General features: G+C 45.7%; 1 protein-coding gene across 1 annotated transcript in view; it reads left to right on the top strand.

Moving 5' to 3' along the window:
* F5 (coagulation factor V) overlaps window positions 1-16,157 on the top strand; it is a 65,906-nt gene that overhangs the window by 16,850 nt on the left and 32,899 nt on the right. The window contains exons 8-11 of the mRNA XM_073308245.2: window positions 8,350-8,527; window positions 9,881-9,983; window positions 13,704-13,915; window positions 14,955-15,105. Coding sequence (XP_073164346.2) covers window positions 8,350-8,527; window positions 9,881-9,983; window positions 13,704-13,915; window positions 14,955-15,105 — 644 coding nt within the window. The remainder of the gene's footprint in view (window positions 1-8,349; window positions 8,528-9,880; window positions 9,984-13,703; window positions 13,916-14,954; window positions 15,106-16,157) is intronic.

Genomic DNA, 16,157 nt, shown 5'->3' with positions numbered 1-16,157 from the left:
GCTTGCATGTTCAGGAACTCAGGGCTGTTCGAGCAGTTGCAAGAAGGGACTTACTTCCCAGACCAGAAAATTACCGTTGCGGATGTTGAAATGCCAATAGTTATCCTTGGGGACCCAGCCTACCCGTTGCTCCCATGGCTCATGAAGCCGTACACAGGCAGCCTGGACAGTAGTAAGGAGCAGTTCAACTATAGGCTGAGCAAGTGCAGAATGGTGGTAGAATGTGCCTTTGGATGTTTAAAAGCTCACTGGTGCTGTTTGCTGACTAGGTTATACCTCAGCACAACCAACATTCCTATTGTTGTTGCTGCTTGCTGTGTGCTCCATAATACCTGAGAGAGTAAGGGGGAGACGTTTATGGCGGGGTGGGAGGTTGAGGCAAATTGTCCGGTGGCCGATTATGCACAGCCAGACACTAGGGTGATTAGAAGAGCACAGCTAGGCATGCTGTGCATCAGAGAAGCTTTGAAAACCTGGCCAGGCTACGGTGTGACAGTTCTGTTTGTTTCTCCTTGATGAAAACCCACCCCCTTGGTTGACTCTACTTCCTTCTGTTTGTTTCTCCTTGATGAAAACCCACCCCCTTGGTTGACTCTACTTCCTTCTGTTTGTTTCTCCTTGATGAAAACCCACCCCCTTGGTTGACTCTACTTCCCTGTAAGCCAACCGACCTCCCCCCTTCAATCACTGCTTTCAGAGGCAATAAAGTCATTATTGTTTCAAAATCATGCATTCTTTATTAATTCATCATACAAACGGGGAAAACTTGCAAGGTAGCCCAGGAGGGGTGGGTGAGGAGGGAAGCACTGGGTGGGGTGGTGGATGAGGGGAGGCAGGAAGGACAAGGCCACACTACAGTTCAAAACTTATTGAATGCCAGCCTTCTGTTGCTTGGGCAATCCTCTGGGGTGGAGTGGCTGGGTGCCCGTAGCCCCCCAACCCCCCGCGTTCTTGGCATCTGGGTGAAGAGGATATGGAACTTGGGGAGGAGAGCAGGTGGTTATACAAGGGCTGCAGCAGTGGTCTGTGCTCCTGCTGCCTTTCCTGCAGCTCCACCAGATACCTGAGCATGTCAGTTTGCTCCCCCATTAGGCTCAGCGTTGCATCCTGCCTCCTGTCATCACGTTCATTTAACGCTTTCCTGGACTCTGCCATTGTCTGCCTTCACGCATTCTGCTGGGCTCTTTCAGTGCGGGAGGACTATATGAACTCTGAGAACATGTCATGGCGAGTGCATTTCTTTCGCCTTCTAACCTGCACTAGCCTCTGGGGTGGAGATGATAGAGGGAGCGTAGAAACATTTGCAGCTGCAGGAGGAAAAGAAATACATTTTAGAGAACAAAGGGAAGACTATTTCACACTGAATCAAGTGATTCACATTACATAGCACATGTGCTTCACACACACACACCCTACCGCGTGGCTTACATCAGGGAAGATCTCTCTCAGCCAAACACGGACAGCTTAGCATGAACAGGCCTCCCCCCACAGCGTGGCAAAGGCTTTTAGAGTACCTCCAGGAGAGCTTCATGGAGATGTCCCTGGAGGATTTCCGCTCCATCCCCAGACACGTTAACAGACTTTTCCAGTAGCTATACTGGGAGCAAATGCATCCCAAGTTTCAGGGCAAATTAATCATTAAACACACTTGCTTTTAAACCCCGTATTATATTTACAAAGGTACACTCACCAGAGGTGCCTTCTCTGGCTTCATGGTCCGGGAGCCTGCCTTTGGAGTGTTGGGAGGGTATTGGCTCCAGGGTGACGAACAGTTTCTGGCTGCCAGGGAGAAGGGAGTCTTCGCTTGGCTGCTGTGCGTTATCCTCAACCTCCTCCTCCTCCTCATCTTCCTCATCCACAAAATCCTCATCCCTGTTGCGTGAGACTCCCCCCTTGGGGTAGTGGTAGGGGCCCCCACTAGAATTGCATGCAACTCATCATAGAAGCAACATGTATGGGGCTCTGACCTGGAGCGACTATTTGCATCCTTTGTGTTTTGGTAGGCTTGCTCAGCTCCTTAACTTTCATGTGACACTGCTGTGTGTCCCTGTTATAGCCTCTGTCCATCATGTCCTTGGAGATTTTGGCAAATATATCGGCATTTCGTCTTTTGGAACATAGTTCTGATAGCACGGATTCTTCTCCCCATACAGTGATCAGATCCAGTACCTCCCATTCGGTCCATGCTGGAGCTCTTTTGCGATTCTGGGACTCCATGGTCACCTGTGCTGATGAGCTCGCCATGCTGGCCAAATAGGAAATTAAATTCAAAAGTTCCCAGGGCTTTTCCTGTCTACCTGGCCAGTGCATCTGAGTTGAGAGTGCTGTCCACAGCGGTCACAATGGAGCACTCTGGGATAGCTCCCGGGGGCCAATACTGTCAAATTGTGTCCACACTACCCCAAATTCGACCCAGCAAGGTCGATTTTAGCACTAAACCCCTCGCTGGGGAGGAGTACAAAAATCGATTTTAAAAGCCCATTAAGTCGACAAAACAGGCTTGGTCGTGTGGACGGGTGCAGGGTTAAATTGACCTAACGCTGCTAAATTCGACCTTAACTAGTAGTGTAGACCAGGGCTTAGTGGTGTAGGAAAGTGTCCTACCACAGCAGAAGAAATAAGGAAGCCCTCCCCAGAAACCTTTGGCTGAGAACTGCACACTACATCCCGAGAAGTTTCCTCATGATCTCTATGGAGGATGCATAGGACATCCTGGAGAGCACAAACTGCAGGGACCCTCTGCCTAACTCTAGAGGGGGATGAAAAGCAGATAGCAACTCTACCTCTGTTGGTTGTTTCACTACCTTACCTAGCATCAGTAAAAAAAAGAGTAAATCAACAGATGTGTCCTGCAACTTTGGGCCTTCCATCCCTGCAATTTCAAAGCAAACTGCATACTTACGAGAAATTCCTTCCCCTGCATCAGGCTCACTTATTTTGGACTGTAGGGACTAGTTGGACTGCGCAGGACTCAAAAATATGTCCTGACTTGCTGCACCACTGGATACCTTGGTCGCCTGTCCCCATACTCCTCCTCCTCCTCCTCACTGTTCACAGCAGAGGGCCTGAGACTCAGGTTCCTCCAAAGAATCCACAGGGCTCTTGGGAGAGGTGGTGGTAGGTTCTCCATCGAGGATAGCATGCAGCTCTTTGTAAAAGTGGCAGGTCTGCAGCTCCACACCAGAGCAATTGTTGGCCTCCCTTGCCTTCTGGTATGCCTGCTGCAGCTCCTTGGCTTTCACGCAGCACTGCTGCAGGTCCCTGTCGTAGTCCTTTTTTCCTCAGTTTGCAGAATATGTTCTGTACTGTTCAGATCTAATATCATTTGAAGCCCCCTTTGATAATTCCATCCTAAAATAGAAACTCTCTTTTGGGCTACATAGATTTTTTTTTCCCCCTTGGGTTTACAGCTTTTGTACTCTATGGTAGCTGTAAAATAGTCACTGATGGGGGTGGGAGACACCCCAGAGGCTATGGTGGATGTCTGAAGCATGTAATTCAGGTTGGGAGTTGACAAATAGCACAGTGTAGAGTTGGTTGGGAATAAAGGATGTAGATTTAGGAGTTTTGCAGGTTGCAGTCTTGTATCGGACTGTCTTAACCTGCTGGCTGGAAGACATCTGGTGTTGCAGAAAGTGACTTAACACAGTGGATGGTGCTTTTCACTCATCAGGCAGCTTCTATGGTTTTCTCCAAGGTAAGGCCTTTTATCATGAGGAGTTGTTCACAAATCTTGGGGGAACTTGTTGTCTTCATGACAATTTGATCTCTGATCATTTTATCTGTTAAATTGACAAATTCACACAACCTATCCCTGGCAGGGCCCAGGTCAGATGACCCCAAGGCACAGATATTTCACTCTCAGTGGCAGAGCGTCAGGTTAGGCCTGGTCTACATTACAGAGTTAGGTCAATGCAAGGCATCTTACGGTGACCTAACTATGGAAGTGTCAACCCTTAAATTCCAATCCTGCCGACATAACTGCCCCACTCTGCCAACTAAACTCCACCTCCATGTGCAGCGTAGAATCAGGATTGATGTAGTTAGGTTGATGCAGTGTCAGTGTAGACACTGCGTTACTTACATCAACTTAGTGGCCTCCGGGAGGTGTCCCACAATGTCCCTCCTTTGATCTCTCTCTGCTTTGAACTCTGCTGCAGGTATGCAGGAAGCTGCCCCTCCCCTTAAAAGCCCCATTAATTTTTGGAATTCCATTTCCTGGTTGCCCAGCTTGGAGAGCTCACCTAGCAACTGCCTAGCTGACCATGCTGGCTACATGTTGCAGACACACTCCTGCCTGTACGACACAGGAGGTATTAGATTTCCTGGATCGTGGGGAGAAGAGGCTGGTCAAGAACAGCTCCGATCCATCTGTAGAAACTTAGATATCTACAAGCAGATCACTTGGGTCATGGGAATCTGACTTTCCAGAAGTTTTCACAGACACTGCAGGGGTTGCAAAAAGGTTCAAGCACAAGTGCCAGCTACAATATAATGTGGTTCCTGTACAACATAAAATGCAAAACATACCAGTTGCAGTGAGACAACCACTCAAGGAGATTCCGAAACAACATAAAGGAGATACGATTGAACGAGTTGATTCATCAGAATGGGTTTCTCCTATCATTCTCGCCAGGAAGCCCAATGATGCTATCCACATGTATGTGGACTTGAGAGATCTAAATTCCAACATAGTTGTGTATTGTCATCCTCTATCCAACATCAGTGAAATGCTGCTCACCTTAAAGGAGGCAAGAGTCTTTATGACTCTTGATTTATGCTCGGCTTACCACCAGATCCCCTTAATGGAAAAATCCCACATGTACACAGCTTTCATCACTGCAGAATGTTTTTTCCAATTCAAAAGGCCTCTGTAGCACCAGTATTCCAGAGAATGATGCCTGCAATCTTTGGTGAGAGAATGCGTGTTACTTACTTTCAAGATGACATTCTAGTGAATGGCAAAGATGAATCTGAACATGATGGCATGCTAAAAACGGTTCTAGAAAAACTTGGATACAGATTTACCATTAGCAAGAAGAAATGTCAACTCCATACCAACTCAGTGACATGTCTAGGGCATAGAATCTCTCAGAACGGCATACAACCAAAACCAGACCTAGTGAAAACCATTTGTGATGCACCACAGCCTGACAAAAAGCACAAACTTCAGTCCTCCTTTGGATTATGCAAATACCATTCAAAGTTTGTAAAGAAGTTTTCTCTGAAAGTAATTCTGCTAAGTCATCTCCTAAAAAAGGACATGTAAGGTTTGAATGGGTTGACGTGTACAAGAACAGCTTTAACAAGATCAAATATGCACTGTCCACCATCCCGGTTTTAAGACCTTTTGATTCTGTGAAACAAACAATTGTCACAAGAGAAGCTTGTGAGTAAGGTCTTGGTGCTGTCTTGACTCAGCTAAAAAATGGACAGGAGTCACTATTGCATTTGCCTCCAGAGCCCTGACTGATTCTGAAAAATCTGATTCTGCCATTGCGAAAGAAGTTCTGGCATGTTTCTGGGCAGTAAGACACTTCAGAACTTACTTATGGGGTGGTGGGAGATTTATCTTAAGATCTGATCATAAACCTTTTTCACCTTTATTCATCACATGAGGTTCTGGAAAAGCAACTCCAAGAATTGCCAAATGGGTCACCAAACTAAAGGACTTTGATTTGCTGACAGTGTATCTTCCAGGAGTCAAAAACACCACTGCAGATTCTGTCTTGCCTGCTCATATCTTACCATGAGGGTGCAATAGAGAAAGATGATGAAGAGATTGTCCTTGCACAAATCTCTGCTACAACTCAATCTCAGAGTGGGTAACAGCCATGAGAGAAGACAAGGTAGTTCAGGGCTGTGATGGGGTTGCTGTACTCACCGCCGGATGGCGCCATTTTGTGGCTGTCCTGGAGATTAGCTCAGTCAGGCCGATGCCCCTCCCAGCAATTACACCCTGTCCGTTTCTCCTCTGCAGCCTCCCTCTCACTTCCAGGAGCTGCAGCGTCCTCTTTGTGACTCAGCCCTCTGGCTAGATGACTACTGTGGTTTCCCCTTCTAGGCGCTGGAGTGTATCAATGTTCCTGCTCTCCAGCAGTCTTCCGCTTCATTAGCTCACGGTGCCACTCCTGCAGTGGGGGAACCTGGGCCCACCCTTTACTTCAGGTTCCGGCTCAGGGACCCTCTACACAACAGCCAAGATCAGTTCCCTGCACCTTGCTGCCTTTCCCTGAGCCGCTTCCATACCTCCTGGCCTGCCCCCATTCTCTGGGTTTGCCAGTCTCTTCACTCCCTCCTCCCAGGGAGTAACCCGAGGCTACCTGCCTCTGTAGCCGCAGCCACATCTCTCTTCTCCCAGAAGTGACTGCACATATCTCCCTGCTAATTCCCTATCTTCTGTAGAAGCCTTGCCTCTCTCTCACAAGTGAGCTTCTCTCTGTTAGCTGCCTCCAACCCAAAGCTCCCCTTTTGAACCTAATTAGCTGATTGGGCCCACCTGACCTAATGCAACTCTTGCAGTTTCAGTGTGGGGAGCACACCCCATCACAAGGACCTAAAGACTTACATAGTCAATGGATGGTCTTACATGACAATGACACCAGAACACTCGGAGCTATATATAGACATGTATCACGTGAGCTGTCCTTTGTAAATGAATGGGTTTTGAGAATTGACCATCTTGTTGTGCCTACACTTGTGAGACAACTATTAATTGACCTGGCAGATGGAGGACATATGGGGATGAGTCTAACCAAAAGACAACTGTGATAAGACTTCTGGTGGCCAGGGATGGACAAGCAAGTTGAGGAAATAATCAAGACTTGCACGGCTTGTGCTAGAAGTGATAAGTCACAGAAAACCTTCAGCCTCCTTCTCACACCAGTTCGTTATCCCAATTGTCCATGAGAGAAACCGGCTCCTGACCTAATGGGGAGCATTTGAAGGTCAGCCTGTTACACAGAGGTTTGTCCTAGTATGGTAAACTATTATTCAGATTGGCCAGAAATTACATTCACTGGAAAGGTTACAGCTGAAATAGTAAATAAGTTAACGTCATGAGTTTTTGCCCAAGAAGGATTTCCCAAGGAATTGGTAACTGACAATGGAATGCAAATAACTTCTGCTGAAATGCAACACTACCTCATTTACAATGGTATCAAACACAAAACATTTTCTTTATACTATCCAAGAGCTAGTGGTCTACTTGAGAGAATGAACAGACTGGTGAAAGAAAGTTTGCAACTTACTAGTTTTCAAGTGAGACCAGGGAAAGAAGCTTTACATGAAACACTGTTTGCTTATGGGACCACTCCACATTCAACACCAGGAGCATTACCCTTTGAACTGTTAAGAGGACACAAGGCTGGTAAATGACTTACTACCTGTCAGGGGCTTACATGTTCTCCTTTTTTCAACCAAACCTTCTGATGAAACAATTTGTGAATGTGTTAAGAACAAACAGGAGAAATATAAGCAGTGTGTGTATTGTAAGGTGCTAAACCTCACAAATTTGAAATTGGAGCTCTTATTTGTGTGAAGCTGTCATACAAAGACAAAAAAGAACGTTCAAGATATTCCTTTCCTTTGCAGATAATAGAAATGTGAGAAGATTCTGCTGGATTAATAAATCAAAAGAAATAGAACACTTCAAGACTGTCCGCAGTTCATCAGCCAGCAGCTGAAGAAGAGAATGCTGATTTCCACCTTGGACCAGAGAATGCTGATGACACCAATAATAATGATGGACAATTTATAGTAGTAGGAATTGCTCCACTACCCGGTCTTGTTCCTGCCTCTCTGGGTATTAGGAGAAGTGTGAGACAAAGGAGACTGCCTGAAAGATTGGAAGACTTTGTTACTGGACTCAAGTGATGGTCTGGAAGTGACTGAAGTTTTACAATGGTTATTCTAAAGGGGAAAGGTGTGTTGCATCTAGTTAGATGCAGATAGCTATCCCAGTGTGTGTTTCTAAATTTCTTACTAGCTGGCTCCTGTAGCTTTGAGTTCAGGAATTACAATTCCCAGGATGCAGCAGGGGAGAGGGAGGATTGAGGGGAGAAGGAAAGGAAGAGAGTGAGGGGAATAAATCTGACCTTTACTGTTATCACGCTTCCACAGCCTTTCTCAAAAGGGTTCAGGTACTAAACAGCCACAGCTCATGGCTAAAACACAACTTCTCACCTTACTTCATGAACCCTACCTATTCTTAGCCATTATTGGGAATTCCACTGTCTTTGAAACCTTGCAAGGGGCTTCTGCCATTTCCCGTGGAAGAGTATTCTACGATCTAGTGGATCTCATCATTAAGAAGATGTTATTGATACTTTTTGCTTTTTTTTTTTTAAGGCAATATAAAGCTCAGTACTTGGACAACTTCTCAAATCTCATTGGGAAGAAGTATAAAAAGGCCGTTTTCAGGCAGTATGAAGATTCCAACTTCAATAAGCGTCTGGAGACTCCCCGGCCCAAGGAAATGGGAATTCTGGGCCCTGTTATCAGAGCTCAGGTTAGAGACACAATCAAGGTAAGTGGCAAGGGCCAAATACAAAGACTGTATGTACTGTGGTGTAACTTCCTGTAAATGCAAAATAACTTACTGTAAACAAGAAAGAGCTTGTGTTGTATTCTTTGTCAAAGAAGCTGTAATGATACAAAGAGTGGCCATATTTGAAGGTATGAGCACAAGGGGACAGAGTTAAGATTAAGTTTGCAATCTTATCTCTGCCATCCCTGACTTTGAGTGCTGGGTTTATCAATCTAAACTTTGCATTGACACTTGCTTTTTGTAAAGAATATTTAGAATAGTTGGTCCAAACCCTCAACTCCAAACACACCTGAACTTTGGGGAAGTTCGGATCTGTGTCTGAACTTTAGGAACCCATAATCTCTACCTCTTACTGTTTAGCTGTCTCAGACAGGGGTACTCACCCTTGAAAGCTGAAGAGCCACTTTGATTGAAGTCATCAAATGAAGCTAGAGAGCTACACGGTGCTGACAGCATGATGTTGAGATGTTATGCTGTATAATAATGGCGTGTCCCCTGGACTTGCCGCCATCGCAGATTGATACATCCCAAAGCCGCACAATCCTTAAATGCCATGATGATTTTGTGGCTCTGGAATTGAATTCAGTGCAATGTTTCTTCTCTCTCCATCTGGCTCTATCCTCGAGCATTTCTCTTCCCTCTCCGTCCTCCTTGGCTCCTAGAAGCTGGGAAAGGGATGGGAAAGTCTGTATCAGTAAAAACAGCGAGGAGTCTGTGTGGCACCTTAGAGACTAACCAATTTATTTGGGTATAAGCTTTCATGGGATATAACCCTCTTCATCAGACACATGGAGTGGAAAATATACAGCACATGAAAAGATGGGAGTTGCCTTACCCCCCACTTGGTAAGGCAACTCCCATCTTTTCATGTGCTGTATATTTATACCTGCTTACTGTATTTTCCACTCCATGCATCTGATGAAGTGGGGTTTATCCCACAAAAGCTTATGCCCAAATAAATTGGTTAGTCTCTAAGGTGCCACACAGACTCCTCGTTGTTTTTACGGAATCCCCGTGATTCCAGTCCATGGCTAGCACTCTCCATGGCTTCGTGTGCCTGGCCGTGTGGGAAGTGCTCCTGAGGATGGCATTCTCATCAGCCGCCTGAGACCAGGCAGCACAAGAGGAATCCCAATCAGTGCGGTCCACAAATGTTCATGTTGCAGTAGAGCTTCTGGTTTAATATCCCCAGATTTTTCTTTTAAGGAGCGTTTCTTCCCCTGAGCACTTTCAGTGCTGAAATCATGCAAGTTTCGCTCTCCCTGGGATTTACCCAGACCAGGATTCACTGAATGCTGAACTCAAACTTTCTGCATCTCCATATCTACGTAGATTGTGTTCAGAAATATGGCCAGTCGACCCTACAGCATTTACCTTCATGGAGTAACGCTTTCAAAAGATGCAGAAGGAGCCACTGACCCCCTGGATTCCACAGGTCAGAAACTGTTCACATTTGCACAATATTGAAAGTCTTACTTTGTGTAGAGTCTCTCTTTGCCTTTAGGAGGTCATGTAACTGATTAGGGCATAGGAGTGGGAGTCCTGGGTTCTGTTCCCAGCTCTGCGCTGACGTGCTGTGTGATTTTGGGAAAGTTGCGTCTCGTCTCTTCGTGCCTCAGTTTTCCCCATCTGTAAAATGGGGATTATGATAAGTGCCCACTTTTGTAAAGTGCTTTGAGATCTACAGATGAAAAATCAAATGTAAATATGCTAAGCAGCACTATTATTTAAAAAATGCCTGCGTGGACGTGGTCCTCAACTTCAATGAGCTCATGTCAGTTTACACCAGCCAAGGGTCTCGCTGACGTAACATAAGAACGGCCATACTGGGTCAGACCAAAGGTCCATCTGGCTTCATATCCTGTCTGACAATGGCCGGTACCAGATGCTTCAGAGGGAATGAACAGAATAGGGCAATTTCCAGTGATCCAACCCCTGTCATACAGTCCCAGCTTCTGGTAGTTGGAGCATGGGGTTGGGTCCCTGACCATTTTGGCTAATCGCCATCGATGGACCTGTCCTCCATATTCTTATCTAATTATTTTTTGAACCCAGTTCTACTTCTGCCCTCGCAACGTCCCCTGACAATGGGTTCCACAGGTTGACTGTGGGTTGGGCAAAGAAGTACTTCCCTACTTTTGTTTTAAACCTGCCGCCTATTAATTTCATCGGGTGACTGTTAGTTCTTGTGTTATGTGAAGGGATAACTAACAGGTCCCAATTCACTTTCTCCCCACCAGTCATGGTTTTATCATATCTCTGTCATATTCCCCCCGCCACTTAGTTGTCCCTTTTCTAAGCTGAGCAGTCCCCGTCTTTTTAATCTTGGCTCGTACGGAAGCTGTTCCATTCCCCTGATCATTTGTTGCCCTTCTCTGCACCTTTTCCAATTCTGAGATATCTTTTTTGAGACAAGGTGACCAGAACTGCACTGTTCAATGTGTGGGCGTATCATGGATTTATATAGTGGCAGTATGATATTTTCTGTTTTAATATCTATCCCTTTCCTAATGGTTCCTAACATTCTGTTTGCTTTTTTGACTGTTGCTGCACATGGAGCAGATATTTTCAGAGAACTATCCATGTTGACTCCTAGATCTTTCTGTTGTGGAAACAGCTCATTTAGACCCCATCATTTTGTATATATAGTTGGGATTATTTTTTTCCAATGTGCGTTATTTTGTATTTATCAACACTGAATTTCATCTGCCATTTTGGTGCCCAGTCACCCAGTTTAGTGAGATCCCTTAATGACGATTCACAGTCAGTTTTGTATTTAACTGTCTTGAGTACTTTTGTATAGCTGCAAATTTTGCCACCTCTCTGTTCACCCTCTTTTCCAGATCATTTATGAATAAGTTGAACAACACATTTCCCAATACAGATCCGTGCGGGAACCTGCTATTTACCTTTCTCTGCTGTGAAAACTGACCCTCTATTCCTACCCTGTATTTCCTATCTTTTAATTAGTTATGGATCTAGGAGAGGACCTTCCCTCTTATCCCATGACTGCTTACTTTGCCTTTGGTTAGGGATTTGTCAGAGACTTTCTGAAAGTCCAAGTACTATATCTTCATAGTCTTTGCATGGCTAAATAGTAATGGAGAAGAAATATTAGGAAATATTAAGAGGCATAGCTAAGGGAAAAAGAGAGAGAAATGTTTTCTGCTGTGATCTGAAATGAAATGGGGCTGAGAGATACAGAAAGAGCAGCAGGAAAAGTCATCAACAGTGGTAAGACTGTGTATCCGCAATCTTGGATAGTGAGGTTGCTAGTGCTGGGCAAGCAAATGAGAGACTACACAGAAGTTAAGGGCTATGAAATAATCTGTAGCCAGCCCATGGAAGGCTTTAAAGAAGGAAGAGGGGACACTTTATTTCCTGATTCCTGTAAGGAATGGGGGAGTCAGTGGATTTGTTCAAGGACCGGAGAGATGTGACTGCACATCGTTATATGAGTCAGACAGCAAGCAGCATTCCCAGTGGTTTGCAGTCAAGCTGGAAGGGCGTATCAAGTGGGGTCTGGTTCTGTTCAATGTCTTCATCAGTGATTTAGAAAACGGCAGAGAGAGTAAATTTATAAAGTTTGTGGATGATACGAAGCTGGGAGGGGTTGCAAGTGCTTTAGAGGATAGGATTAAAATTCAAAATGGTCTGGACAAACTGGAGAAATGGTTTGAAGTAATTAGGATGAAATTCAATAAGGGCAAATGCAAAGTACTCCACTTAGAATGGAACAATCACTTGAACACATACAAAATGGGAAATGACTGCTTAGGAAGGAGTATGGTGCAAAGGTGATACACTGTGACCCCCAGATTAAAGCTAAATATGAGTCAACATTGTAACACTGTTGCAAAAGAAAGCAAACATCATTCTGGCATGTATTAGCAAGAGTGTTGTAAGCAAAACTCAAGAAGTAATTCTGCTCTACTCTGCACTGATTTGGCCTCAACTGGAGTATTGTGTCTAGTTCTGGGCACCACATTTCAGAAAAAATGTGGACAAACCGGAGAAAGTTCAGAGAAGAGCGAAAAAAAGAAAAAAGATTAAAGGTCTAGAAAATATGAGCTCTGAGAGAAGATTGAAAAAATTGGGTTTTAGTCTGCAGAAGACTGAGGGGGAACGTAAGTTTTAAGTACATAAAAGGTTGTTACAAGGAGGAGGGAGGTAATTTGTTCTCCTTAACCCCTGAGGCTAAAACAAGAAGTAATGGGCTTAAATTGCAGCAAGGGAGGTTTAGGTTGGACATTAGGAAAAGCTTCTGAACTGTCAGGGTGGTTAAGCACTGGAATAAATTGCCTAAGGAGGTTGAGGAATCTCCTTAATTGGAGATTTTTAAGAGCAGGTTAGATAAACACCTGTCCGGGATGGTCTAGATATTTCTTAGTCCGGCCATGAGTGCAGGGACCTCTCAAGATCCTTTCCAGTCCTTTGATTCTATTTCTGCAGCATTAACTTCAACTGATTAGATGCTGTTTTATGGGTGATTGTTTGGTAAAGGAAGAATGTAGTGAGTAGCAGGCTTGTTATAGAAATAGAATGGAGCTGGTTTTAGCCACGACGTAGGCTAGAGCCAAGGCAATTCCTTCTGAATCTGCCTTCCCACCAGTGTGCAGTTCACTGTTACAATTAAAATGTAGAATTTTCTGCCTCAGATATGAACAGTCCTTGTTCAATAATTTTTTTGTCCTTCTGTTGTGCCTTTCATCCATGGATCTCAAAAGCGATTTACACCCATCATTCATTTAGCTTTATGACAAGTCTCTAACGTAAGTGGTATAATTCCCGTATAGCACATGGGACCTTCGCAGACAGAAAACACAGTGACAACACGTTTTGCATTCTGCAGTGGACACAGAGCATGTCTCCAGGCTGTGCTAGAGCTTTGGACGGTCCAAGGCTGTAACTTAATAACGGAGCATAGTTAAGCTCCTTTCTGCACTGCAAACAGGAACTCTGTTGTAAGCCACATGGGACAACCATGCTATATCTAGGTCCCTGTACTCAGTTGTTTTTGAAGTGTAGACCTGCCCAAAGTACATATTGGACTTCAAGTGCCTGAAGGTGCACTGACTTCATCGGAGCTATGCCAATTTACACCAGCCAGGAATCTGGCTCTAAGTTTGTAACTCCTATTTTATTTCTCCTTCAGACAACAGCACCCTGAGTAAAGCAGTTCAACCTGGGGAAACCTACACGTATAAATGGAGCGTCGTGGACACCGATCAGCCCACTGCACAGGATGCCCAGTGTCTAACGAGATTATATCACAGTGCTGTAGATGTAACCAGGGATATAGCCTCTGGACTGATTGGCCCACTTCTGATTTGTAAAGGTGAAGCACTGGACAAGAGGGGTGTGCAGGTATGAACATTTTCTGCAACCTCTGAGAGACAGAGAGAGAGAGAGAGGCGCCTGTCCGTGTGTGTTGTTTGAACTACAGGGGAATTTGGTTTCATTGATTGTTCCCTTAGAGAAAAGGCCTCTGGAACTGAACTGGGATCAGATCACTAGGCTTCTTCAGAAGTCAGTCAAATAACCTGTAGAATGTAATGGGGTATGAGATCCTTTGGATAAATTCTTTGAACCACCCTACAGAACTCACTAGTTGGGACATTAAATTCTATAGGGTGAGTCAGACAACCTAAAATAAGGGGATAGTTTTGTATTAAATTCTATAGGACTTTTCTATAAGGGCTGCTTGCAGTGATAGTTTTTAGCTGCATGCTGGCATATGTGGCCCCAGATTTAGAGTGCTCGCTGGGACTTTCAGTTAGAAAGATCAGGCTGCTAGTGATTTCTTTCATTGTGCTTTGTTTGCCAAGACAAGAAATTGCAAAATCCTGATTCTAGACACCACCCTAAACTTCCCCAAAGTTTGATGATCTGCAGGGAGAAAGGGAGGAAGTTCTGACCCCAGTCTCTGATAGCTTCTGACCCCAGTCTATCACAGGTTTAACCTAGGTCTGGCAACCCCAAACTTTGGGGATCCAGAAGCATTGCAAGGGGGTTGCTGGGAGAGTTCTTCTTCCACTTCCCCTCCATGGGGCCAAAGGAAGGAATCTACTTTGACTGTGGCTCAGACACCACGCAGAAGTGAATGGAAGCAGTGACTTCAGCCCCTGCACATACAGCAACAAGTGGGCCACTAGGGGGAGCCCAGCTCATAGCAGCCATGCTAGTAGCTGGTCCAGTGTCACCCAGTGAGTCAGTTGCAGAGGTAGGAATGGAACGCTGGAGTCCGGAACCCTAGTCCCTTTCTCTAACCACTGGACTGTGCTTCTGTTCACTTGAATGGAAATGTTGCCTCTGGAGGGATGGCGAGATTAGGCCCTTAATATACCCCACTATGTATCCGTTAGCTGCTTGCAAAACTTACCCTGCCATGTCTGCTGTCTTTCAGAACAAGGCGGATGCAGAGCAGCAGGCCGTGTTTGCCGTGTTTGATGAAAACAAGAGTTGGTACTTAGAGGATAACATCAAGGAGTACTGCAACAACCCCTCCAGCGTTAAAAGGGATGATCCCAAGTTCTACAGGTCTAACGTGATGCACAGTGAGTGGGAAACTAGGCCCAAGTTTGCAAAAGCTTGTGTGAGCGCAAGTACCCAGATGGGTGCTTATTCTGAGGTGCAAGGCAGGCATGGGGATTTCCCAAGTGGCAGAAACTGGCCCCTGAGATTGTGCTGAAAGCACAAATGAGCAGAGTTCTGCTCTGGCTTCAAGGATCTGCTATTTCCAGAATTTCATAGGGCATGGTTCGGGCAACTTAGGCACAAACAAGCTCATCATGAGCCGGGCAAATGTAAACCGAGAAGGGGAAGTGTCAGTGGTCTCAGCAACCCTGCATGGGCTTCTGGGCCACCAACTGCAGTCCACTGAGGCAGCACCCGGAGGTGGGGGGTGGAGGTATCAGTGACTGTGGGAGATAGAGAGAGGTAGAGTACCTGGGTGGGGGGGAGCGGGGGCCTGGTAAATGTTTGTGTAGAGCCTCGCAGAGGGGAATGGATACTGGCGGTGAGTGGTTAGAGTGGGCAGGGGCTGGCAGGCTTCCTGGGGTGGTGACCAGGAACAATCTGTGATGCTGCACCTGTTTGCCCTGGGGTGGATGGGGGAAGGAATCAGGAGGGAAGTAAAGGGAAGGATGTTGGGAAGACTCCAGAAGTCAGCCAAGCAGCTGCATGCCTCGTACTGCATGCTTTTGGGTTTGGAGCAAGCTGCAGCTATTAGCATGGCACTAAGCAATTTGTAAGTGTTAATGAGTCTGTTAATTTGACAGTGGGGAGGGGGGCACAGCTGCACAGCCGTGTGGGGGCCCTCAGTGCATGTAGTTCCTAGAAGCTGCCTCCTCAGGGCCACAGCACAGGGGAATCAGGAGAGAGCATGTGGTCCAGTAACACACAGGATAGCAGCGCAGCCAGAGAAACTGCTGATGCAACACTAGCCTCTTGGGTTTCCTCCAGTGTTTGACTCTAGCTTGTGAATCTGAGCATGTGTCCTGAAGGCATATGCCCTCCCACAATAGCTGGTGACAGTGATGGCACAAACCCTGGGAGCCCATTTCTCACCCTCCCCAGTGTACCCGGCCCAGGTACAGTGAGTAATGCA

This window comes from Lepidochelys kempii, chromosome 1 (genome assembly GCF_965140285.1).
Source record: "Lepidochelys kempii isolate rLepKem1 chromosome 1, rLepKem1.hap1, whole genome shotgun sequence".
In the NCBI taxonomy this organism is placed as follows: Eukaryota; Metazoa; Chordata; order Testudines; family Cheloniidae; genus Lepidochelys; species Lepidochelys kempii.
Note: the sequence above shows the minus strand (reverse complement) of the source record. Positions and strands in the feature narration are given on the sequence as shown.